At 40.0% G+C, this 25,561-nt stretch overlaps 1 protein-coding gene across 4 annotated transcripts in view; it reads right to left on the reverse strand.

The window, feature by feature from the left end:
- CDK14 (cyclin dependent kinase 14) overlaps positions 1 to 25,561 on the reverse strand; it is a 482,473-nt gene that overhangs the window by 179,386 nt on the left and 277,526 nt on the right. For all 4 annotated transcript variants that reach the window (XM_054020506.1, XM_054020507.1, XM_054020508.1 and 1 more), the window contains 2 exons: positions 21,473 to 21,593; positions 7,692 to 7,785 (listed from right to left, as the gene is read on the reverse strand). In XM_054020506.1, the coding sequence (XP_053876481.1) occupies positions 7,692 to 7,785; positions 21,473 to 21,593 (215 nt within the window). The remainder of the gene's footprint in view (positions 1 to 7,691; positions 7,786 to 21,472; positions 21,594 to 25,561) is intronic.

Consider the following 25,561-nt stretch of genomic DNA (forward strand, 5'->3'; position numbering starts at 1 on the left):
GCCATACCAGATCAGACTACTCATGCAACAAGTCTAGTATCTTGCACTTAGCGTAGGCCAGTATGTAATGCCTCAGAGACAGGCAAAATAAAAAAAAATCATGATGCACTTAGCCAATTGTGCAGTGCTGCACATCAGGGGAAAGGAGGAAATCCTGATGACTGCAGGAATTCAGTTCATGCTCCAAGGTTGAGGACTGGTTGACTATATCTTATAGGATTAGAATATTAAAGAGTCAAAAGCACATGTGCACCTATCTGCACCCTTTTTGGTGAAGTGTTTGCTTTGAGAGAGTTCTCAAGTTACTGATATGTAGGGATGAGAAAGTGAGAGTAAAGTAGTAACAGTCCACTGACTAAATCAAAACTCTACATAGCAGCTGAGACGTTTGTTGAACATAAGCTCTTTTTGCAAATGGAAACACTGAGACGATCTTTGTGGTTGAGTTCTGTGATGAAGTGGGAATTTTTTGTACTATTTTTATGAAACCCGCATGTTCCTCAGTTTCCCCTATATGCATCAATTGTTACCTAGTTAGCATACTCTGTCTGCTCTCGGGGCAGGCTAAGACACTGAGATGAATGTCACCTAGCTGTCTGGGCCTTAATTCCCATATGAGTGGAGCATCTGAGAAGACAATGGCAAATCCAATCATCAGGACATTGACACCTAGCAACAAAAATGACCCAGAGAGAGATAGACTTTGTCATCTCTCAGCAGGGGGGCTGAGCCGCATCTTCCCAGCTTGGGCGCTAAGGACTGTGGGAAGGAGGGTATGAGGTTGAAGTATGTGGGAAGCAGTCAGGGCACACACCTGGGAGTCCGACAAAGGAGATCAGATAGACAGGGAGACAGAGTGTGAACAATGCTTGGCTGGGCTCTGGTTACCCAGAAGGGACTATGCTGTAACCTTCATTTCTCTATGCTAACTAAGGACTTCCTATGCTGTGTTCCAATAGACTAATAAACCCTACTGTTTGAAAACTCTAGCTGTGGATGCTTTCGGAGGTGCATTGCTCCCTAAGATTGTATGAGTCTCCCTTAGGGGTCTGTCTCAGTGGGACTTACTGAACAGAACTCACGGTGTGAAACAGGAGTGCGGAAGGCCCGAAGGTTCAGTCTGAGATGGTGAAGCAGCATGGCTTATGCTGGAGGAGGAGTGAGATACCGAGGAGGGTCTGGCACACTGAAGGGGTCCTCCTTGAAACTCTTCCAAAGCTAGGGCGTAGCACTGAACTTGTGGCTCCGTGACAAGTACTCCTCCATTTTACTTAATAAGCATACAGTTCTTTAAGCAAAATTCTCCATACGTTCTAGTGTCTGAATGAGTAAAACAAATCCACCATAAACTGATAACCGGGGCACAAATCATGTGTACTTTAAAATGGTAATTTGCAACTTTCAGTTCACAGTATATTGATTACTACTAAATCAGGCCCCAATCTGAAATTAAATCCAAGTTTATGCACCCCTGCCAGTGTGCAGCCCTGCTACAGTATTACTTAGCAAAGGACTTAACTTTGGTTCCTGAAGTTGTTTAAAATAAGCATAATATGTAAAAATAGTCCAAATGAAGCACTCTTGTTAAAAAACAACCAAAAGGAAAATCAATGAACAGAACAATGCATGAAGTGTAATTAGAAGTTCAACCTCCTTTCCTAGTCCATTAAATATAGCAGTTTCATTAAACCCCTGATAAATGCAAACAACTAATACATAAGCATAAATGAACAGAAAGACAGGTTTGGGGATGTATTCTACTCTTGATAAGGAGGAGAAATGGAAGAGCACTTAGAGAATATGCTCTTTATTGTGCACTTGATAATCTGTAGAAAATTAAGGTACCATGTATTTTAATTACATTTACATAATAATGGAAAATAGATTTAGAGCCAGCTATTGAGAAGTACATGGAACTGCTGTTCACAGGCTCAGTCTGTTCACATTACATTAAATTTAGTTGTCCTAAATATTATTCCTAAATATTAATCAGTGCCTTTCCTTCCAAAATACAACAGTTTGTAAGAGAAAGAAATTCAATCATATTTCAACTCCTGGTATAGAGTAATGAATCTTACTGATGTATTTTTTTTTTTATATTGCAAGAGGTATGTTTTAAAATACCTGACCTCAGAACACTGCAGAACTAAAGGATCAATGGGAATGGCATATTGTATTGTATATCTGCTTTCAGAACACCACAATATTTCATGAAACCATCCACTGTTGAAGAAGTGAAAAATGTGAACTAAAATTCTCTCCCACCAACAGACGTTGATCCAATAAAAGATTATTAGATAATATTTGAAAAATAAACGATACAGAAAATTTGAAGCGTCAGTTATTGGTCATTGGGGGTAACATACAGCGTATAGGGGGATGTTAGTATTTTGGTGTTGGGCAGCACACATAATATATACAGATTGCAATGTCCCCAATGGGGGGGGGGGTAAACGGTGGGCAGGACCAAGATACAGCCGACAAGTGGTGAGGGTCCATCACTCATACAGAAAGTAGAGACACTCATGGGTATAAGTAAGTGGGCTGGGTAATGGGGATGGGGTGACCCTCACGTGGTGGGATTCAGTTAGGTTCGGTGGGTTCAGGGCTCAGGGGATAAAGTCCAGCGGGGGGGTTTATAGGTCTCTTCCCCCTTGTGGGTGCACGAGGTCTCCCCGGTTCACTCCTGGTATTGGCGGTGGCCAGTGATGTGCTCTGTGTAGATGTCCCAAGACCAACGGATAGTGTCCGAGACCATTAGGCATCTCATGAGCCGCGTGTAATGACGGCCTACCCCACAGGTCCTCAGCACACGTTTGTTACATGGGTCTCAGGCACCCAGGGCCCCAACGAGCAGAGCGTTGGTGTGCACCTCGTAGCCCTTTGACTGCAGGGTGTCAGCCAGGGGGGCTTTTTCGAGCTTGCGGGCTCGGGCTTCACGGAAGGCCAGGGTCCTGTTCTCGAATGGAATCGTTACGTCGACCAGGATGATCTTTTTCCAACCTCGTCCGTGATGATGATGTCTGGGCGCAGCGGGCTGTCGGTGCCTAGGACAGCGCGGTTGACGGTGACCTCTCCCAGGCGCGGGTCGATGGCCTTCACTAGGTGGTCCTGGACGGCGTTGTGGCGCAGCTGCCAGGCTCCGGCATGAGGCTTGCAGCAGCATAGGACGTGGGGCAGGGTTTCGGCGACGTACCCGCACTTCCTGCAGCGTTTGTCCCGGTTCCCATGGCGGATGGCTCCATTGAGGGGGACGCAATTCAGCCGGGCGCGGTGTATGAACCGCCAGTCAGCGAACCGGGTGAAGCTGCCCGTGGGGAGGAAGTGGTTGCTGGAATCCCACTTGCTGGTCACCTCGAAGGCCTTACCCTGGTCCGTTTTTTTCTTCAGGGTGTCCACGTAGAGCACATGGACGGCGACCTTCAGAGATCTCTCCAGCACGCCTCTGGCTCCGGGGGTGACGATGGTGTTGTCCTCCATTCCGATCCACAGTATCAGGACTCCCAGCTCCTGCCGTTCTTCGCACCATTCCCAGCAGCAGCCCAGTCGCTTCCCCAGTCAGCGCGTGGCGTTGCGGGCGCGGGACCACAGTGAGGCGAGATCGCCCCTGTCCCGGGCAAATTCGCCGTCCAGGGAGCCGCTCAGAAAGGTGGCCACATCTCGGTCGGAGGGAGGTCTGCCGATTCGTTTCTCGGTGGCGGCGTGCAGGGCAGTCGTTGTGACGTTCTTCACCTTGGAGTCCAGGCATGTCAGGAGGCGAAAGGCGTGCGTGACGACCGCGATGTCGCACAGGTCTCCCGTGCGGGGGACGCTGGCACCACCGTGCCTGTGCTTGATGTATATGAGCTCGTTGCTGGCTCTCTGGGGCAGGGACAGCCATTATTACTTCACCACTTTGTCTCTGAAGAAAAGCCGACTTTGGCTGGCTGATCTGTATTTCATAGCTGTTATAAGGACTCAGTATGTGGGAGTTAATTGTATTAGTTATCTTAAATAGCAACCTGATTAATTTTGCACTTCAAAGTTATTAACCACCTTAGTGTACACAATTCACTGGAGAATGAATGAATTTAATCCTTCTTTTCAGAAACAAAGGGAACAAGAATAATCCCTTGTTTTTTAACTTTTAAATAGATAACTTCTTAAATTCTTAATTATGAAAACGGTATATTAGAGAGGCACTTTAATTACGGATGGCTAGAAGTTTCCTTTACAAACCCCTATTTTAAGGGGATTTTAATTAGGATTTAAGAATTAACTCTGGTTAACCACATGCCATAAAAGTCTCAGTCCAAAAGCTTCTTTTTATTCTTTTAAAGTTTGTACAAGATCAGTCTGACCTAAAGAAACCAGGTCAAAAATTATCCCCAGTTATTTGAAAGGCTGAACTTGTTATTTGCAGCTACAATTTAAAACATTTTGCTTCTAAACTAAATTTGGAAGGCCATTAATGTATATGGTGGTCGGTAGATTTTGGTATTTTACCAAACAAGCCTTCCTCCGCCCCCCCCCCCTAAACAAAAAAACAAAAACAAAAAATCAGCTTGAGAATGACCATAATGTTTCAAAAATTCTACAGATATATACATGCTTGTACTGACCCTGTCAAACGCAGCAATAATTTATCTTTTTAAGTCTTTTAATTTCAACAAAATACATTATTGTACAATATCAATAATACGTTCAAAAATCTGAGTATGTGTTTAACATGATCCATGTTTAAAAGTCTCACCTGTTTGTAAAACAGGAGAGGAGAGGAAAAAAAGGAGGTGGAATTACATTCCACACTTCCAATGAGTAGTGCACACATTTAATAAAGCAGAGCTTTTAAAATTACCCAATACTTGCTAGTGTATTAAACAGAAGTTGGTTGACAAGACATTACAATTAAATACATGCAACCTTTCTGCCAGGTGTAGACATCAGCAACAAGGGCCAGGCTCAATATCTTGAGGTTCCTCTTAATACAAAACAGGACCAGTTTGAGCCCCCACCCAGTAATCTGGGAAAACTTAACACCACCCTGGGCGCCTCTAAGAGGCAATACTTTCCCACTCACAAGCACTGAGTGTGTATAACAAAAGAAAACTCTTATGAAAAGGGAAAGAGAACTCAGCATTAATTTGGGAAAATATCACAACCACATTTAAAAAGCATGTAACCCTAAGCAAACCTGACCCCACAGTGTATTGGATAGTGTCCTTTGTCTCAGTTTCCCATCTTGCAGGAACACATTTGTATTGTGTTGTGACTTTTCCCTGTAACACTTCGCTCCCCACTCCCTCTACTGCACCCCACTCACAGTTAGTGAATACCCAGAGTGCTGAGGTGCATTCACGTGGGTTCACCTCCCACCACTGGGGAGGGGGCTGGAGTTTGAGCAATGCCTCTGCTGCCACTGCTCCTGCCACTTTCTGAGGTTCCATCACTTAAACCAGCACTTAGTGATTTCAGCAGGGAGCCTCACAGCCAATGCAATCTCTGTGGTGTCTTCTACTGTCCTCACACAAAGTCTAAGGCTTAGCCCCTAAATCTGCTCTACAGTGATCTCGACTCTAGGAATCACCAACCAGAAAACAAGGACTCTCAATTGAGTCTAATCAGCTCTGCCATAAAACGCTGGAGAGCAACAGATCAAAATAGCATCTAGGACTATTTAGGCAGAGTCCACTCGACCAAGTAGGGAAACCTATTCCCACCTTCTCTTCACTGGGAGTTGGCATCTCCTGTCCCCTGCTTAGCAAGTGAGGTTCAGTTTAGGGTGTCCCATTCAATCAGGGCATGCTAAGCACAGTTCTGCTGTCCTTTACCATACAATAAGGATAACAGCATTTCATTACCCCTGCATTCAAATACTAGAGTGATTTGTAATCCAAAATTAGCCCAAAATCGATCATTTTGGCAAAGCGGCTCCATCTCCTGGGCACCTAGGCAAAGTAGGTGTGTCTATGCAAACCCAATCTGCTCCTGAAGTCTTTTCTCCCAGCTCATCACTAGATGTCAGGGGAGAGCTCATTCAGACCCTGCTCACATACAGCACAGAAGCAGTTTAGTCCTTTACGTTGCAGTGGGTCTAGCTGCGCAGGTGTTTTGACAAGGAAGAAAGAACATAATGTGACTTTCACATCCTACGTTGAGTTTGCAGCTCTGACATTTAGAAAAAGCATGTTTTGCTCCAAGACTGAGAAACTGTGATGTAGAAATCATTAAGGGACAAACAAACAAGGAGCTCTACGCTGCCATTCTTAGAGCCAATTTTCAGAGCTGAACCATACCTCAGTACAGCAGGTGTCAAATATTAATTGCCCAGGCATCACAGTGAATAGAACACCACACAGGTTTGGTTAGAGGAAGGCCATACCTTTTACTAGCTATGATGAAACCAAACGAGGAGAGGAAATGCCAGGCAGCTCTTTCCCACACAAGCTAAACTGGAAGGATAAATCTAGTGCAGCTCACAAACAAATGGCTGTAAAGCCAGAGCAATCTTTCAGAGAAGGCTACCACTCAGCCCCTCCTGCTAAATCCACCCAGGCATCAGGGCCAAGCAAGCCCCAGATTCCCCTTTTTTGTGCTAGGGCTGGGGTGAAAGGTGCTTCTTTCTGAGGCCTCCCTTGCTTGTCACATAACAAACAACAATGGTCCAATCAGAAGCCAACCAGGCCAGCATTTGGGACTGTATTGGCCACCTCCGTTAATCTGCACTGGGCACCTGCTAAACAACTGCAAAGCTCCCGAGGGCTCTGAAGGAGAAAAAACTCACCTAGCTTACTACTGATCTGTGAAGTGAACGACATTCTTCCTAGCCTCTTAAAAGGAAACTGGCCAAAACCCAGAGCAAAATGGGAAATCTAGCAGTAGAAACAGGAAAAATCACAAAACAACCCGAGAGTGAGGGCTGGTGGGGAAAGAAAACAGGCACGAATGGTAGCAGATCCTCAGAGGAACACTGTGAACTGGACTTCCCAATTGTGGAGGTGCCATTAAGCCAAAGAGCTGTCCATGCAGCTCCTGAATGGACCAATCAGGCTGCAGTGGTGGGAGTTGAGTACTGCACTTCTTTCTGCTCTGTCAGTTATTATTTGTTAAGTACTTTATTGTCGAATAAAGCATCAGTCAGTGGGAAACACACACAAACTTTATCACCACTATTTCTGCCATCCTTGTGTTCCTTCTCAGTCTTTGTATTCCTTCTGCATTTCCATCCCTGCAGTAAACCTCAATTCTCACCCAACCTTCATGGGCTTCACTCCCACACCATGCCTATTCCATCACATAAAATAATCATCAATAAAAGCATTAATGTTAATGTTAAAATAGCACAATAATATTAACGGGGGCATCTCTGAGTCATTATTTTAGACTGCTTGCAGATTCAGCATAGCAACACAGCACCTTTTTTTACTGGATTCGCATTTGGAAGCTTTTCTAGCCAGGAGAGCTAGAAACATCTTTTTTAAATGAAAGCTTGGATTCTGCAGAATCTGAATAAGTCATGCAAGTCTCAAAAATGTATCCCGGCAGATTGGATCTGGCTTGAGGCTGGTTGTTTGACACCTGTGCTCCTACAGAGAAAAGTAAACACTGCAAATAGAATAGCTCCCTGGGTTTCAATAGCCACATTTTATTACTCACATTTGTAAGGTAGCATATTATGTATATACATATTAATCCAGAAAAAAAGAACTCACCAGAAATATTCTTTCAAGTTGGTCTTGAATGTCTTTCATTCCAGGAAAAGCAGCAACTCCTTGAATCATTTCTACAAAGATACAACCCACTCCCCTATTAAAAAAAAAAAAAAAAGTAAACAATATTAGATTTTCTTGAGATTAAATAATGAATACATTAAACACTTGTCTCTATCACCAGTATTACAACATCATGACAACTGGAATGGATGAATGTGTTGAAAACCAATCCAGACCTTTAGATATGTCTCTTTTTCAAACATTTTTTCAAGAAACTATTTCTGCTTAGGTGTCACACTGATAATATATAAAAAGGATCCATTCACCTAGGGTCAAAACCTTGGGCATCTTAAGTCAGGCCCCACAGCAGCTTTGAAAAAGATGTGGATTGGTTGCAGGAGGAAGAGGTGCAGCAGCAGAGAAAATATCTCAGACTGAGACAAGCTTCTGTAGTTCCCCAGGGTCTGGCTTTGTCAGTTGGTTCAGGCATTTGTGCATACCCAGGGAAAGCTACAGCCCCTCATCTGCTTCTCTTCCCTGTGCTCCAAGGGGGATTTGCATCTTCTCCAAGATTTGATGTTCAAAAGCTAAAAACCCTCTTAGGTATCAGTGGGATGCATGATTTGATAGAACATTTTAATTGTGTTTATTTCAATTACATTTTTTTCTAAATGTACTTATTCTTGTCCATGCACACACATTACATATATGCAATATAGATATACACACTCATTTATGCACATGCACACGAAAGATCATTTTAACAAAATCTGTCACTCCAACAGCTTTATGTGGAGTTATACATATTTTACATATGCGTTAAGCTTTCTCAAAGGCAACTAGAGGATTTAACCATGTTACTACCATTCCTTTCAAATCCAAATTGTGTCCTATAGTCATCTTTGGAAGTCCCAATCTTAACCTTTAATTTAACTTTGTTCTTAGAAGTCAAGTGTTTGGAATATAATCATTAAATATTGTTTTTTTCTTATTCCTGATGCTGATTATTTATTTAGGGAGCAGCATTTAATTTTAGGTGTCTGTGTATACTGTGAAAAGTGTGTCTGGAAGAAAGTCTCCTAATGAAAACAGATTGCATGTTTTCAGTTAAGCGAGGGAATGTCTCACTGAATACCACTCGGTAAAGATCACCAGCAGAGATCACATTCTTTACTAAGTTCAGAATGGATAGGCCACTACTTAATAATGCAATAATTTTATTTTAAAGGCAACAGGATATGAGCAGATTTATTCAAAAAGAAAGCTTTTATAATACACCATTATTTTCTGATTCTAATTCTCAAAGATTGAATACCTTATGCAAAGATTTTCCTTTACCTCTAGAGAATAAAGGAAAAGAACGGACACAGTTCAGATCCATCCCTAGTTGTATTCAGTCAGTTTGAAAAGAAGGAGAATAAAAAATTATGTTCCATATGCCCTTGTTGGTTACTGAAGGTACTGGATTGATTAAACTGCCACTCATCATTTACTCTGGTTAACGCATCATTAGGCACAATATATCTTCGTCAAATACTTATAAACAGTATTTAGATCTCAGGCAAGGAGAAATGCAGAATTCTGGACAGGAGTTGTTTACTCAAGATAAGAAAAAAACCTGAATTTGATCTGGAGGACAGAGGAGTAGAGTTCTCTTTTTGCAATCAGACAACAGACATTAGATTAAATTAGTTTAAAATTTTAAGAGCATGTACTGGTATCTACAGACAAGCACTTCATGCATGTTTGTATTTGAAATACAATAGAAGATGAAGATTTTAGCAAAGAATTTTATCTATTGCCTCTCAAAATCTTACTTGCATATTTAATAGCAATTGACTCAGGTATGAACTGAAAATTGGATGAAGATCTGTAAATTAATTATTAATATAGTGCAATGTCATAAGTGCTACAAGGACTATTTTAGATATTATTTGACACCATATTTTTTTTTATCATCTGGAATAATTTAACAAATGTGTTTTTTATCCCTTAACAAATAAGGCTACACTGGGAGGTGTTGTTAAACATCACTGATGAGAAAAATAAAGAGACATATAGGGCTCCGTCTTGAGGCTGCTAAGCATTCTGGCTACAACCTACTCAAGCACTTAAGTTCATGTTTAATTTTAAGCACAAGCGCAGTCCCATTCACCCAGCGTATTGCAGGATTGAGCCCTTAGAGAGGACAGAAATATGGGCGGGAAATAACTAAATAAGATTCCTCCTGGGAAAAGGTAAGAAAACACATCTTAGAAAAAATAAACTAAAATACAGATATACAATAGAAGGAAAATATGTGGAAAGCCATAATGCTAAATAAGGATCTTGGGGTAATGGAGCTCATGCAAGTCAATAGGAGTTTTCCCATTGACTTCAACAGACCATAGCAAATAGGAAACTGAGTATCAGTACACAATATGATAGCCAAAAACATTTTTTTTAAAGCAAAACCAAAATGTGTTTGTGTTGTATGAGCACAGACACCAAATCTCTTTGCAACCACTAAGTCTGTGTACATTTTCAGGCATCCCAAAACAGGAATGTATCAACAAACTGGGGGGGGGGGGGGGGAAGGATTCTTAGCAGAGCAACAAAAACTATTATATTACTGGAAAAACTTACTTGTAAGGAAAAGATAAAAACTGAATATATTATTATTGGGTAAAACAATGAATGGGGTGGGTGGGAGGGGAATAGGATGACTCTGTACAAGTATGAAAAACAAAGAGGACAAGGAATTGCTTTGGATTTCACTGGTCCGCAAAACTGAATATATACCAAAGAGGGTAGAAGTAATGAGATGCAATTAAGAAACAGAACATTTAGGGTGAGTGTTAAGGAAAACTGCCTAACACTGAGGTCAATTATACTGTGCAATAACCTCCCAAAGGAATGGAAGGTCCACTGCTCAAGTCACATAAAACTAGTCTGGATGAAACACTTAAGTATATTTTGCATGGAACTATCTTATCTTGCGTTAAGCGGCAGTTGAACAAGATGAGCTAACAGATCTCTCCCATCTCTAGCTTCTATGATACGAGGTTAATCAGAACATATTTCATATTTCAAGAAGTAACTTTGCTTTTATTGTCTCTCCCCGTCACTCTATACCCACCCCATTATTTATTTATATATTATTTGTACACATACATACATACCCTATAGTGTCTATGTGAGTGACATTTTCAGGCATAGTGTTTGAGAAAGTGTGTGTGTCACATTGAAGAACTTTGGCAATAGTTAAATAATTTGATTTAGCATTTCCTACACCCTTTGGTGGAGGTCTGAATTCTAATTTGCAAACTGAATTGTTGCGCTTTTGGATACTTGATTCAGGAATCTTTGAAATAGAACAAAATGGGATAACCTTGCAAAGCAAACATGACTGAAACTTAAATGACAGCCATTGAATGTTGAAATGTGTGACTTACCCTCTAACAACAATAAGCATGACTAAGCCTATTGATGTACTGATGATACCATATGTGGCCATCCATCTAATATTGTCCAACCTAATTTCCTAGGGTTATATCTGTCACCATACTACACAGAGTAATATAAAGGAAGAGTTCATGCTGTAGCTCAATGGGTTACTCTGAAATTTGAATTTAGATAACAAATGACTATTTAATGAGAAGCTGAGGTGACTACAGAAATTCCATTTTTATGCAGAGCATTTGTAGGCCAAGAGCCGCAGCTCGTAAAAAATAACTTGTTTGGTTGCCATTGTACAATTTTTTAAGAAATTAATTTTTGTTTTAATTCTGCAGTCTTCTCTCTATACAACATTTGACATAATGTACAAATTCAAATTACAATCAATCTGGATATGAATTTATAAAGCCTTAGCAATATCTCTTTTATGTGACACTTTACCTAAAAACTTACAAAGATTATTCATATCCATTAAAGTTGTTGAGGTGTGTTTTCTTTTTACTTCTGAAGAGGGCCATATAAGTGACTGCAGAGCCATTTTTTATTAACAAATTGTTTTCATACTGATTTTTGTTGTTTTATTTAAATGCAGATTTTAAAGTTTGCGTGGACAATTGGGGAACTTTATTATAACAAACACTGAATATTATTTGCTGAATGAACAGCTTTTCTGTTGCATTAATTTGCTAACAAGAGACCATATTCAGCATCATGTCACTGCAGAATCAATATTCAGATTTTGAAGACCCAGGAGATCTACATCTGGCCATGAAGCTTGACTTCAGATTGCAAGATTTGGCTCTCTGGGAGGAGACATATTTTGAAGCACTAAATGATCACTTTAATACTTCTGATAAAATTACTTAACATTTATAAAAATCACAAGAGGAATAATTCATGCAACTCGGATTTTGTGCCAGTTTTCCAAAAGTGACAGTGCTTTTTTAGTATAATATCTGCTTAGTATTTTCTCCATCACCACCAAGAGGCAATATTGGAGTACTGAATGCTTTACTAATACCAAAGGTAAAGACTACAGAAACTCGAAACAACGGGTTGCACTTCAAAAAAAGTACATGCTCAGGATTAATAGTGAAGTAAGGACAATTTAACAGGATTTTGTTTCAGCTACTTTACTAAATTGGAAATTGTATACACCAATTTTTACCCCCAGGAAAGGCCTTGTCTCAAGACAATATGTGGATGTATAATACATCTCTGAATAAGGAATCATAACGGACAAATAATGTTTAACCTTCACTAATAAGCCTGCACCTGCAAGGAAGTGTTGCTTTTAACTACTCCTGATTCATGGAATCTGGTTCTCTGACTGAAATTTCCAGGATGAAATCTGGGTCTCACTGAAATCAATGGTAAAACCACCATTGACTTTAATGAGTCCAGGATTTCACCCCTGTTGTCTATAGGCATGATCTCCAAGGAGCTGAAAACACTCACCTTCCACTGAGGGGTCTAATACCTTGCAGGATTGTGTCACATGACTGAACCCTAAAGAAAACTAAATATCACTGGTTTCAGCAGATGGATGTTTATTAAAGGTGAGTGAATAATTTGCAGTAAATAATTTAACAGCTGCCAAACTATGGTATTTAACTTTGAGCCAGGTAAGAGCAGTCCAGAGCTGCACTGACCCAGAGGAAGCTCGGCAAGGGACTGTTCTACACACAAAGTTGCACAGTTTTTCCTGAAGTGTGATGGTGCAGGCCAGGACACATTTGTCTTGGAGATGAAATGCATGGCTTCACAGATGGTGTCTGCAATGCTGGGAATCTAGGTGCCAGTTCTTGACAAAGCTTTAGGCCTCAGCCAAGCACTGACAAATTCATTGCTGGAAACCAGTCTGTTTCACCTGTGTGTTAGTATGGCTTAGATGGGTATTTGACTTATAACGATGTGTTTAGACTTTATGAAATGCTTGTAAGTTGCTACATGAATTAAGCTCACTTATAATATCTGTATCATATATTATAAGGTAATATTAAAGGTTTTGCTTTGTAACTGTAAAAAAATGTTTGCTCTAAAACTGTGAACCCAGTCAGGAGGGATTGTTTCCTGCCCATCAAGGCGGCCTATCAAAACTAAATGAGCCATTGTGGGACATCACAATACAAAGACTTTGTTAATTACTCCTTACTACCATGAAGAGGCTACATGCAAAAGGGCTCATCCCATGGGCTTGAAGTCTGGAAGAAGGAAATAAAAATCATAGAATCATAGAATATCAGGGTTGGAAGGGACCTCAGGAGGTCATCTAGTCCAACCTCCTGCTCAAAGCAGGACCAATCCCCAGGCAGATTTTTAACCCAGATCCCTAAATGGCTCCCTCAAGGATTGAACTCACAACCCTGGGTTTAGCAGGCCAATGCTCAAACCACTGAGTTATCCCTATCTGACAAGGAAAGTTTTCATCTCTTTTGTTGTCTGGACTCTCACAGGGCCAGAGCTATGAAACAGAAACAGAGATCCCCAGGGTCAACCTGGGTTAGCCCTAAAAGATATTCAGAGCTGATAGATTACTACAGTTCTTTCACCTTTTGGAACCATAGACTGTAGCTCATTTGTGTACATATTCTTGCCTGCTTTAACGTTGTAATAACTCATTTCTTTTCTTAGTTAATAAATCCTTAGATAGTTTACTATAGGATTGGCTTCAAGCATTGTCTTTGGTGTGAGATCTAAGGCACAAAATGACCTGGGGTAAGTGACTGGTCCTTTGGGACTAGGAGTAACTTGAATACCATTAACTTGGGTTTGAATAGAGACTGGGAGTTGCTGGGTCATTATACATATTGAATCTATTTCCCCACATTAAGTATCCTCACACCTTCTTGTCAACTGTCTAAAATGCGCCATTAGGAAGGAATAATGAAATCCACAACTATAAAATAGGGAAAAAGCTGGCGAGGTGGTAGTACTGCTGAAACGGATCTGGGAGTTATAGTGAATCACACATTGAATATGAGTCAACAATGAGAAGCAGTTGCAAAATAAAAGGGGGGGGGCTAATATTCTGGGATGTATTAACAGCAGTGTTATACATAAGACAGAAGAGGTAATTGTCCTGCTGTATTCAGCGCTGGGGAGGCTTCAGCTAAAGTAATGTGTCCAGCTCTGGGCATCATACTTTAAGAAAGATGTGGACAAATTGGAGAGAATCCAGAGAAGAGCAACACAAATGATAAAAGGTTTAGAAAACATGAGCTATGAGGAAAGGTTAAGAAAACTGGGCATGTTTAGTCTTGAGAAAAGATGACTGGGGAAGGACCTCATAACAGTCTTCAAATGTATTAAGGGCTGTTATAAAGAGGATGGTGATCAATTGTTCTCTATGTCCACTGAAGGTAGGACAAGAAATCATCAGCTTAATCTGAAGCAATGAAGATTTAAGTTAGTTATTAGGAAAAGCTTTTTAACTATAAGGTAGTTAACCACTGGAATAGGCTTCTCAGGGAGATTGTGGAATCCCCATCATCTAACCTGTTCTTAAAAACTTCCAGACACCAGTCAAAAATGGTCTACATATACTTGGTCCTTCCTCTATGCAGGGAGCTGGACTAATTTACATCTTGAGGACTCTGATGGGGCGTGTTCCCCTCACTCACCCTGAATGGGGTTAATGTAGGCCATAGAGACCCAATTAACCTATTAGGCTGCAAGCTGGGGTATAGTTAGGCTGAGAGGAAAACCCTAATTAGGGGAAGTTCATGTGTGCAGGAACAGGCAGGGCTTCTATAAAGCCAGGGAGCTGGTAGCAGACGGGGGTTGCAGGGAATTGGTCTGCAGTTATTCTGTGGGGGAAGGGAGGTGTGTTTGGGGCCATAGAATTTATTCTGCAGTTACTCCCTGGGAGAGGCAGTTTAAGCTGGCAAACCCTGCTGGGGGCAGGAGGGCGAAGTGTAGGAAGGGCTCAGGGAAAACACAGCAAGGTTTAGGTGCAAACCTTACCTGCTGCTTAGAGGGTCACCCGGCTGGAACCTGGAGTAGAGGCTGGATTCCCCTACCAGCCACTGGAAAAGTGGCACCATCAGAGCAGAGAATGAGAAGACTGCCTGAGACAATTTGTAAGGAAAGACTTTGATACCCTGGAAGGGGAGGACTATAGTGACCTCGCCAGAGGGCCAACCCACGAAGACAGAGCACCTTGAATCACAGAGAGCAAGAGAGAGACAGCAGGGCATGCAGTGAGCTGTGGAAGGGGGTGTTGGACCTGGAAAAAGCTGCTCCCCAGAGTGGCCAGGAGGAGGAGCCCCTAGCAGTGAGTAGACCCTGTGACAAGGACCCTTCCAGCCATACATTTATTATTCTGATTCTATGTTTATTCAAAACAACTGCATGCTCATATATGATGGTATTAATTAATAAAACTGGTCAGAAAAGGAGGTGTTTTTTTTTAAAAATGGTGAAAAATTTCAATCAAATTCCAAAACATTTTGATTCAGAAATGTTGCTGCAGTTGCTTATGGCCGTTGTCACTTGGGTGCCTCATGCTTCCATTCTCTTCTATGGGCTGTGCTCCCGGGTCAGACTACATCTCCTGTGATTGCCTCCCCTCTTGGAGAGGGGAGACAGTAACATCTGGCTGTTGTGCATCATGGGCAATGTTTTCCAGCCAAGGAGACTGGCCCTTTGTAGGTGAATGGGGATAGGAGGCAACCAAACCACAACTCCCACGGGGGAATACATCCCAATAAAAATATTTGGACTTTTCAACAAAATGACATTTTGTTGATGAAAAATTTTAAATTTCACAAAACAAAGTTCATTTAGTCAAAAATTCAGTTTTTCATGAGGTAAAATTTTAGTTCTGAAGGGTGTGATCAAGTTCTTTTCTGGCTCATTTAACTGCCAAAAAACTAAGGCTCTGAAGAGTGGTTTTCTGGTTCCCCTCCCCCTGCTGCACTGTTCCATTCCAAATAATGTACCCCGTTTGCAAAATCACTTTGTGTGTACATCTGTGTAAGTAAACTCGATTGCTCAGATTCTGAGAAACAGAACACAGAAGGGCTCAAGCACAACTGAGGTGAATGTCATTTTAAATTGAGCAGCATTTGCCCAGCAAAACTTTCCTATTGAAAGTATGTTTCCTATTCTTAGGAAATTTTTGTTTTTAAGTTTCTTTTGTGTAATAAGGAGATTTCAAAACTGAATTCTCTGCTATGTATAAAACATCTCTAAAGTTGACACACCTTTGTTGATAGATCTGGTAAATGTGTAATTCCAAACTAAAGACAATATTCTTCAGGAACAGGAAACTAAAATTGAATGTCTTTCCAACAGCTAAGAACAAAAGAGGCTTCTCACGTGAACCTGACCCCGGGAGATTTTCCAATCACAGATTAATTCATCTGATAAAGCTGCTCATTGTCAGTGTCTTCTCCGGAAGTTTAATTAATAATATCTTGATGGTTATCACAGCATCCTGACCTCTTAAGGATTAGCATTTCTCTGGAGTAGAACTTGTTATGATAGAGAGCATCAAGGGCAAAAGAAGCAATTTTCTCTGCTGTTGTCTCTCTCTTTCGGGCCTCAAACAACTAGTGCTTCCCAGTGTACTGGGATTACTAGCCTCAGACTCTTTCATTGAAAACTGTTTTATGTAGAATGTAGAATAAAGATGCCTCTGCCTTGTCCCCTGTGTAAATAGATAATTTAATGCACCTGTGTCCTAGAGAAGACCATTTTTATATACTATCTTAATTGTTGTCATAAGTCTGGATTGGACAAGTATTCATGAAAGCAGACATAGGATTATGGTAAATACTCAGTTCTGCTTTCCAATAATGGGAGAACAGATTACAATAGTAAAATAGGGATCATTGTACCTGGGAGGAGAGGGGAGAACAGATTGTGCATACGTAAGATATAAAGCTCGAGACAAATACTTTTCTTTAAACTGAGATCAGCACTGAGATCACTGTCATCCCAGCTGCTACAAAGTTAAATAAATTAATGTAAATCTGAAGGCAGAGATGTAATGAAGATAATGGTGATCTAATATGCAATTGCATTATATTTGACAGACAAAGTTATAAGTGATTTCTTCCACAGTGATAAACATAGTTAATGTTAATTCATGAAAAATTGGCACGTTGCTTATTTTACCTGAATTGTGACTAACCGTTCATATCCTGTCAGGCATTCATTGTATCTTTTAAAACAAAGAAATCTGTAGTATGGATAAAATATAACAGTTGCCAGCTGTTTGGCAAATATAGATTATAGCCAGCTACGTGTTAAAATAAAATATCCATAGTGACTTCCAGCTTTTAAAAAACAGATGTAGCACTGCTGACATTGTAAGAATCAAAAAGCCATTAATAACTTGCTTAAATGCAGAATCTCAGCTACTAAAACTCAGTTCTTCTTGTAAGAAACAAGCAAAACAGGTAAGTATATCAGGTTTTTTACATTTTTATATTACCTATATATGGTTTTTAGTGTTTTATAAAACCTCTAGGTTTAGAAGTTTAAAGATTATTTCCCCTGCACTGATTTTCAAAGGACTGTAAAATCCAAGGATTAAAAAAATTTATACCAAAGGCAGTGCTAACTGGTACTTTTACCTACCAGTAAATCCTCATCAAGAAAAAAAAGCATATCCAAGGCTATCATAACTCCGTGATGCAGTCTCAGGTTGCATAATATGTTCACACAATGCCACAGTATCATATGCTGACAGCAGTAAATCACAACGCACATTGTATTGATTTCCATCACTAGCTGACACCATTGATGTATGTATGTCTTCATTAATATTCTTTTACTGCCAGTGGCTATTTAAACAGAAAACTGGAAAATGTAATACTGTATGTGGATCATTAGCTTTTAGTTACTATCCTAATGCCCTACTATGGCAAATGAAGCGTAAAAATAGCCCACAGTCACTGCCACCTGCTTCCCAGTCACTGTCCAGTGGTTAATAGTTGCACTCCTCTCATACAGCTGGTCTTCTACTCAATAGCAGATCCATGTTCAATTCCTTGGGAACCCCAATTAAATGTAGTTTATCATGGCTAAAGTCAGTGCCCTATGATCTTTTTTCTAAATGGAAAAAACAGATGTGTATTTTCTCTCAATACTATTTAAATATTTCAATAAAGTGACTGCCTGCTTTTGTAATGAAGATGTATGTGATGAATCAGGACACAGAAGGCACACAGTATTTAACATAAGGACGTAACACTAATAATTGTATATGGACGTTAATGTCAACAAACACACACAGACACACTTGTTGGTAATGAATTATCTTGGCATCTGATATAAGCAAAGATTCTCGCTGTCTCTTCATTCTGGGAAATCCTTACTTAGTCTTAATTTAATTGTGGCCCAACAATATGCTGCTGCTGTAAAAGAGCTCCCATACTATCTGTTCTTCAACATGCCTTACTGTTAGATGTACCAAGTTAATACAAATATTTTCAACATGTAATATCTCCTGCATTGCCTGAATATAAACCGGAGAGTATGGGGGGGAGGGGGAGGAGGAAGCGGGGGGACCTCACTGTTCAGTCCTCTCATGTGCCATCTGAGTGAACTGTGTGCTCTGAATAACATTCTGATCCTGTGATTGCTCAGTATCAGAAAAGAAATATTTGCCAGTGCACTGGATTCATAGCTTTGATAGGTACAGTCAGTGCTGCCTCATTTTTCATTTGGAACAAAGCTTTCTCCATGGGCACCCTGGATCTCTTTTGGGCCTGTGTTAAAGGTCCTGCCACTAGAGGATGTCAATATTTTATGTCTGTTATTTAAGACATTTTCTTTTTGTGCCCTCCAGCAAGCACCCTTGCCTCACCGCTGAGATCCAGACATGGAATATGATTACATTGGTTAGGTCCTTCCTGGACTTGGTATTTATTAGAGTGCTCTCTCTCTCTCTCTCTCTCTAGGATATGGAATGGGATGCAGAGATAAAATTTCTAGACACCATTAACGGTTGCTTCTTGAACCAGCTAATCCTGGAAACCACAATAAGAGAGGCAATTCTTGATTTAGTTCTAAGTAGCACACAGGATCTTGTCCAAGAGGTGAATGTAGCTGAACCACTCGGTAATAGGCACCATAATGTAATTAAATTTAACATTCTTGTAGGAGAGGAAATACCAAAGATACCCAGGTTGCCTTTATAGTAAATCTACAATATCTCTGTTGCAAATTTATGGTTTAATTTGGTCTCCCAGTTTGGCACAGGAACTCTGCACAGTTCAGATGAACATTCTGTGTCTTTTTAAGTAAAATATTTGCTAATAGAACTAGTCAAAAATGCAAATTTTTTGTCAGGAATTTCCAAAATATTTTGCTTTAATAAAATCCTGTGGAAATGTTTCAGTTTTCAGTGAAAAACCAAGAACCAAAGAAGTTTTGGTCTTCAAAAAACATTTTTGGCGCGCACACACACACACACACACAAAATTTAAAAATTCAGAACACTACTTTGTCTCTCCAAGGCACCACGCAGTCAACTGGGTATCATATGCTAACATACTACTGATAGCTAAGGTATATTTTGACCAAATACCAGGGCAGTGCTTTTTGTAACAGAAGACTCTGGGTTTTATATCTAGAACATAAGAACGTACTGGGTCAGACCAAAGGTCCATCTAGCCCAGTATCCTGTCTACCGACAGTGGCCAATGCCAGGTGCCCCAGAGGGAGTGGACCAACAGACAGACAATGATCAAGTGATCTCTCTCCTGACATTCATCTCCATCCTCTGACAAACAGAGGTTAGGGACACCATTCCTTACCTATCCTGGCTAATAGCCATTAATGGACTTAACCACCATGAATTTATCCAGTTCTCTTTTAAATGCTGTTATAGTCCTAACCTTCACAACCTTCTCAGGTAAGGAGTTCCACAAGCTGACTGCGCGCTGTGTGAAGAAGAACTTCCTTTTATTTGTTTTAAACCTGCTGCCTATTAATTTCATTTGGTGACCCCTAGTTCTTGTATTATGGGAATAAGTAAATAACTTTTCCTTATCCACTTTCTCCACATCACTCATGATTTTATATACCTCTATCATTTCCCCACTTAGTCTCCTCTTTTCCAAGCTGAAGAGTCCTAGACTCTTTAATCTCTCCTCATATGGGACCCGTTCCAAACCCCTAATCATTTTAGTTGCCCTTTTCTGAACCTTTTCTAGTGCCAGTATATCTTTTTTTAGATGAGGAGACCACATCTGTACGCAGTATTCGAGATGTGGGCGTACCATCGATTTATATAAGGGCAATAATATATTCTCAGTCTTATTCTCTATCCCCTTTTTAATGATCCCTAACATCCTGTTTGCTCTTTTGACCGCCTCTGCACACTGCGCGGACATCTTCAGAGAACTATCCACGATGACTCCAAGATCTTTTTCCTGACTTCTTGTAGCTAAATTAGCCCCCATCATTCTGTATGTATAGTTGGAGTTATTTTTTCCAATGTGCATTACTTTACATTTATCCACATTAAATTTCATTTGCCATTTTGTTGCCCAATCTCTTAGTTTTATGAGATCTTTTTGAAGTTCATCACAGTCTGCTTTGGTCTTAACTATCTTGAGCAGTTTATTATCATCTGCAAACTTTGCTACCTCACTGTTTACTCCTTTCTCCAGATCATTTATAAATAAGTTGAATAGCATTGGTCCGAGCACTGACCCTTGGGGAACACCACTAGTTACCACTCTCCATTCTGAGAATTTACCATTAATTCCTACCCTTTGCTTCCGGTCTTTTAACCGCAAAAAGAAGAACAGGAGTACTTGTGGCACCTTAGAGACTAACAAATTTATTAGAGCATAAGCTTTCGTGGACTACAGCCCACTTCTTCGGATGCATCAAGTGTCTACCATTGCTGTGAAGTTCTGAGTGGATACAATGGGCGAGCAGCACAGTGACAAATGCAAGGTCCTAACTGGCCACAGATTTGTAACAATAATTATTGCTGTTCTACTGTTGTTAAACTGTATTGTATTGTTTGTATCTCGAATTATGGCGCTTCCCCCTTTCCCTGTTGTTTATTAGGAGATAAAATCTACCTTCTCTAAAACAAAATTTCAGATTAAGACCACAAAAGATATGAATACTAATTAAATTGCTTCTTTGTTATTGTTCATGCTAGTCATGTATCATTACTGGATACCCGCTGTAAAGTACTGGATATGAAGGCAGGGGGCTGCTCTCAGGAAGTAGGATCTGGGAGGATCCACAAGGATTAGTACACACAGACAAATCTATGCTACACCATTAATCTTAGCACATATTTGTCTACACTAAGTCAAAGCCAAAGCAACTAGATGGATTATCCTGTATAAGGATGCTATTCTTACCACATGTCAAGGCAGGTGGAGTATTCTGTTGAGCCCAAAAGGACATCTGGGGGTCTGTACCACAGGGTAACCACTTCATTAGAGTATGTGTGGCTGGGGACTGATTTGGCTCTTGCAAGACCTGGAGAATAAATATAATAAAAACGCAATAAGCATAAAGAGAACAAAGAAGTGTACAGTTAAGATCTTAAAGGCAGTGTGCGTCATATGAACCTGGATGTGTGTTGCATGCAAGACTGCTTTTTGTTTCTTCTGGCCTAGGAGTAAGTTAATTAGTGAAGGAACATAATAAGCTCTATCATTTAGTTCATAGCTAAACAGATTTGTTGTTATTTTGAAAGAACAATAAGACAAGTCTTGGATAACTATAACCACTGAAGTGTCTTAAATTTTTATTTATCTTTTATATAAAAAATCTGGTGTGGGAATAATCTCATCATCTGGAATTTTATCTTTAGCATTTATTTAGCTTTCTGAAAACACAGTATTCAAAAGTAAATCAGATAAATCCCTAAAGGTCAATTATTCAAAGCGAGGAAGAACAAACCCAGCATGACAACACAACTCCAGACAACAGGTGGATTCTTACAGGGAATTAATGACTCCTGTGACAGGTTTAGCTTATATTCACATAAGGAAAAAATACACTGAAAAAATATTTGAAATTTCAAGCATATATTCTGGTATTCCTGTATGCAAGACAAATAAAAGAAAGGGTTGCCATTTCCTACACCATTCATCTTTCAACTCATCACTTTTCAGCACTGATAATAATACCATTGAATTGAAAGGTTATTATAATAATAAAAAAATAAAAGCAAGGAAAATCCAGTGCCAACAGCACTACAACGGGAATTTCCAGAGCTGCCTCACCTCCCTTAGTCTACATATTCAGAGTCAGATTTTAAAACCGTAGAGGACTATATCCATTTACAAAGAATACTCAAAAATGTACATCCACAGTTGCATCCATAATTACTAACATTGTGCATATAAATCAAGAAATTGCATGTGCAAAAAGCTTTATTCCCCCAACTCCCAGAAGATGAGCACTATAGAGTAAGGGAACTCAGTTCCTGGAAGATCTGGGAGCAGGAAAGACTCTTTTCTCTCGAATGAAACCTTCCAATCCACAATTTATTGAAAGAGTAGCATTTACTATGGCCATTCTTAAATCTTGCCAATTCCCTGAGACAGCTAAATAATATTACCTTAGCAATTGCCACTCACTCTATAAAAATATATGGGCGTCCAAGGCATACTGCTAGTACTAAGGTAACTATAATTTATCTAAGGTAAAACTTGCAATTTTTTAGGAGTGATCACTGTATGCTCACAGAGAACTTCTTCTAACCCTTCTCACAAGCAAGGGACCATGATTCAGGGACATGGGCACTTTCAAGGCTAGGATAAGTGCCTGCACCACAAGGAGGTAGAACTTCCCTGCACAATCCACTCCTGATTGCTTTTCTGCAGTCATGTTCTGGTATTCTAAAAACTGCTGTCCTCACAACCCCAGAAGTTGGGGGATACTGAGCACATTCAAGTAATGGGAACCAGGAGTACACAGTGTTGGATTTTCACCTGCAAAGAGAAGGGACGTTAACTTCCTTCCACAAGACAATGAAATTATTAAAACAGAAGGTCACTATCAGTTCTGCTACCTCACTGAAATCTTTAGAGAGAGCCAAAACACATTCATTTAGTGAAAGATTACAAACTGCAAGAGAAATCTATGAGAGTTCACATGTAATTGAAGACCAGAATCTTCTCTGGAGCAGCAATAAATATTTTTAAAACCAAAAATGAAAATTAAGGACTGCATGCCTGAAGTTGTGCAAGTTGAAGCAAAGCACATTTGCACTTTTATACTTAATACACTGGAGAAGTGATTTAAGAACAATTAATCCCAGTGACTATATTACCATAGTAACGCTGGCAAATTGTGTGTAGAGATTGGGTTATCTACTGATTATACAGATTAGACATGTGTGGGAGGATAGTCTAACTAGCACACCAGAATTTAAAAAACAAAAACATTTCAGACATTAATAATCATTCTTTGTTCAGTTTTACATGTTCTGACATTTTTTCATCTGGTCTCCCTGGCTACAAATCAGCCCAGTATCTTCTCTTGCACTGAATTCCATGTTGGCAAGAGTTTCTTGGGAAACATACATTGCACACCTTGCAGAAGCTAAGCCACCCACAGAGCCCTTGGTTGTGACTACAGGTTTATGCTTTCAGAAGATCACAGACAGTGGATACTTGTACAGTAATTAAGATTGATAATTTTGTTCCTAGCATGAATGAGCAGTTAAGAGTCTGAATTGGTTTGAAGAGCTATTTTTACTTATATCCCACATGACTAAAGGGAGGCAGATTCTAGTCAGATTGAGGTGTGGAGGATCTCAGCTAGATGCCAGTGTGGAAGAGAGGGAAACATATGGAAACCCCCATACTCCTACATTTAAAGAGAGTTGAAGAGACATCCAGACAATTTAGGGAGAAAAAACAAGGCGGTACTATAATAGGGGGGGGGGGGAGGAAGAGGAGTGGAGGCGGAGGAAAATCCATCCTGCCAGAATGAGCCCCTCTTGCCAAACAGAAAATGTGCTCCCTGAACTAAGGTAGAGAAAATAAAAGAAACTATTCTCAGTTCAGATTTAAGTAGGTGGTTCAAGATTACCTGGATTTAGAAAATATTCATTACTCTACTGTCTGCCACCTTTTTCTGGCTGGCACTTAGAGCTTTCCCTGTGCTGTCCAGTTCAGCTGCAGCTTCTCACCTGCCACCCCGGATCAGCTCCTCTGGTCTGCCTTTACTGTTTCTTGTTGCCTCTACTGCCGCCATATCTCCTCCCCACTGATACCTGAACTTTAACTAAACATACAGCAGATTTTTCTACATGCCACTTCTTCAGAATGCCACCTTTGGTCCTCTCTCCTAATCCAGCTTGTTTGGCAACTCATCCCTTATCCTTAAATCTGCTCCTGATCCCCCAACCACCATAAAACAAGGTTAGCTACTGTATCTGGCTTCTGAGACAGACAGTTGTCTGAGTGGGTTGCTTTCACTGCTGAAAGGAAAAATGATGAACGGAGGCTTGGAGTATGAGAAAACTATGTATCCTAAAATGTGTTGAGGTCGCTTTTGTGTTAGTGTTTAGCAACTTCAGTGCAGCAAAGTGGAACTGAATGGGCTCAAGGATGTTTTTGTGTTTGAAATGATGGCCTGAATTTTCCTCATTGTGTATGTAGACCAGTTAGGCAACTAACTGGCCAAAATGCAAGTGAAACTGGAGGTGTAACTTATGCACATTTAGATTCATATATTCAAACTGAGTGCATGCACTTTGGATTGTCTCAAGGCATGAAAGAATATCTTTGTCCTTTAGAAATATTTACATTTTATTTAAATATAAAATCATCAAAAATATGAGAAACTAACAAGACAGTATTTCTTATTTTGATGCACCAGATATGAATAAATGACAGTTATCAGTTTTTCAAATATCCTTCTGAAAATAAATTGTTACATATTTTATACCATTTGTGCATCCAAATATGCTTACTCATGCAAAATTTATTTAACTGCATCTTTCAGCTGAAGGAAAATGTAGGGTAGGATTAATTAGCACAGCATGTTCGATCAGTTTCTTTAAGGGTTCCTTGTCTGTTTCCATGGTTACACTACAGGAAGAGACAATCTCTTTTGAAAAAGACAGCTTAAGGTTGATCATCAAAACTTCTCATCTTAATGCGAATAAAAAGTCAAAAGGTAAATGGAAGAGATCACCAGGTGAAAAAACAATATTTGCATACTGCTGCTTATACACTTTTGACCTGAAGATACACAATGATAACTTCATGATAGTTCAGTGAAGTATCTTTCAGTTCCTGTGCTTTTGGACAGATAAAAGGTCACCAATACAGACACCCTGCTGCTATTGTCCTATTCTTAAAGTAATGAGACAACCATAAGGCACAGTTACTAGAAATCAGATTGCATCAAACCCACTGTGGAACTTTTGTATAATTGTTCAAAGAGATGTGTACTACTCTGTGTATTGAATGTTACTTATATGT

This window comes from Malaclemys terrapin, chromosome 2 (assembly GCF_027887155.1).
Source record: "Malaclemys terrapin pileata isolate rMalTer1 chromosome 2, rMalTer1.hap1, whole genome shotgun sequence".
Lineage (NCBI taxonomy): Eukaryota > Metazoa > Chordata > Testudines > Emydidae > Malaclemys > Malaclemys terrapin.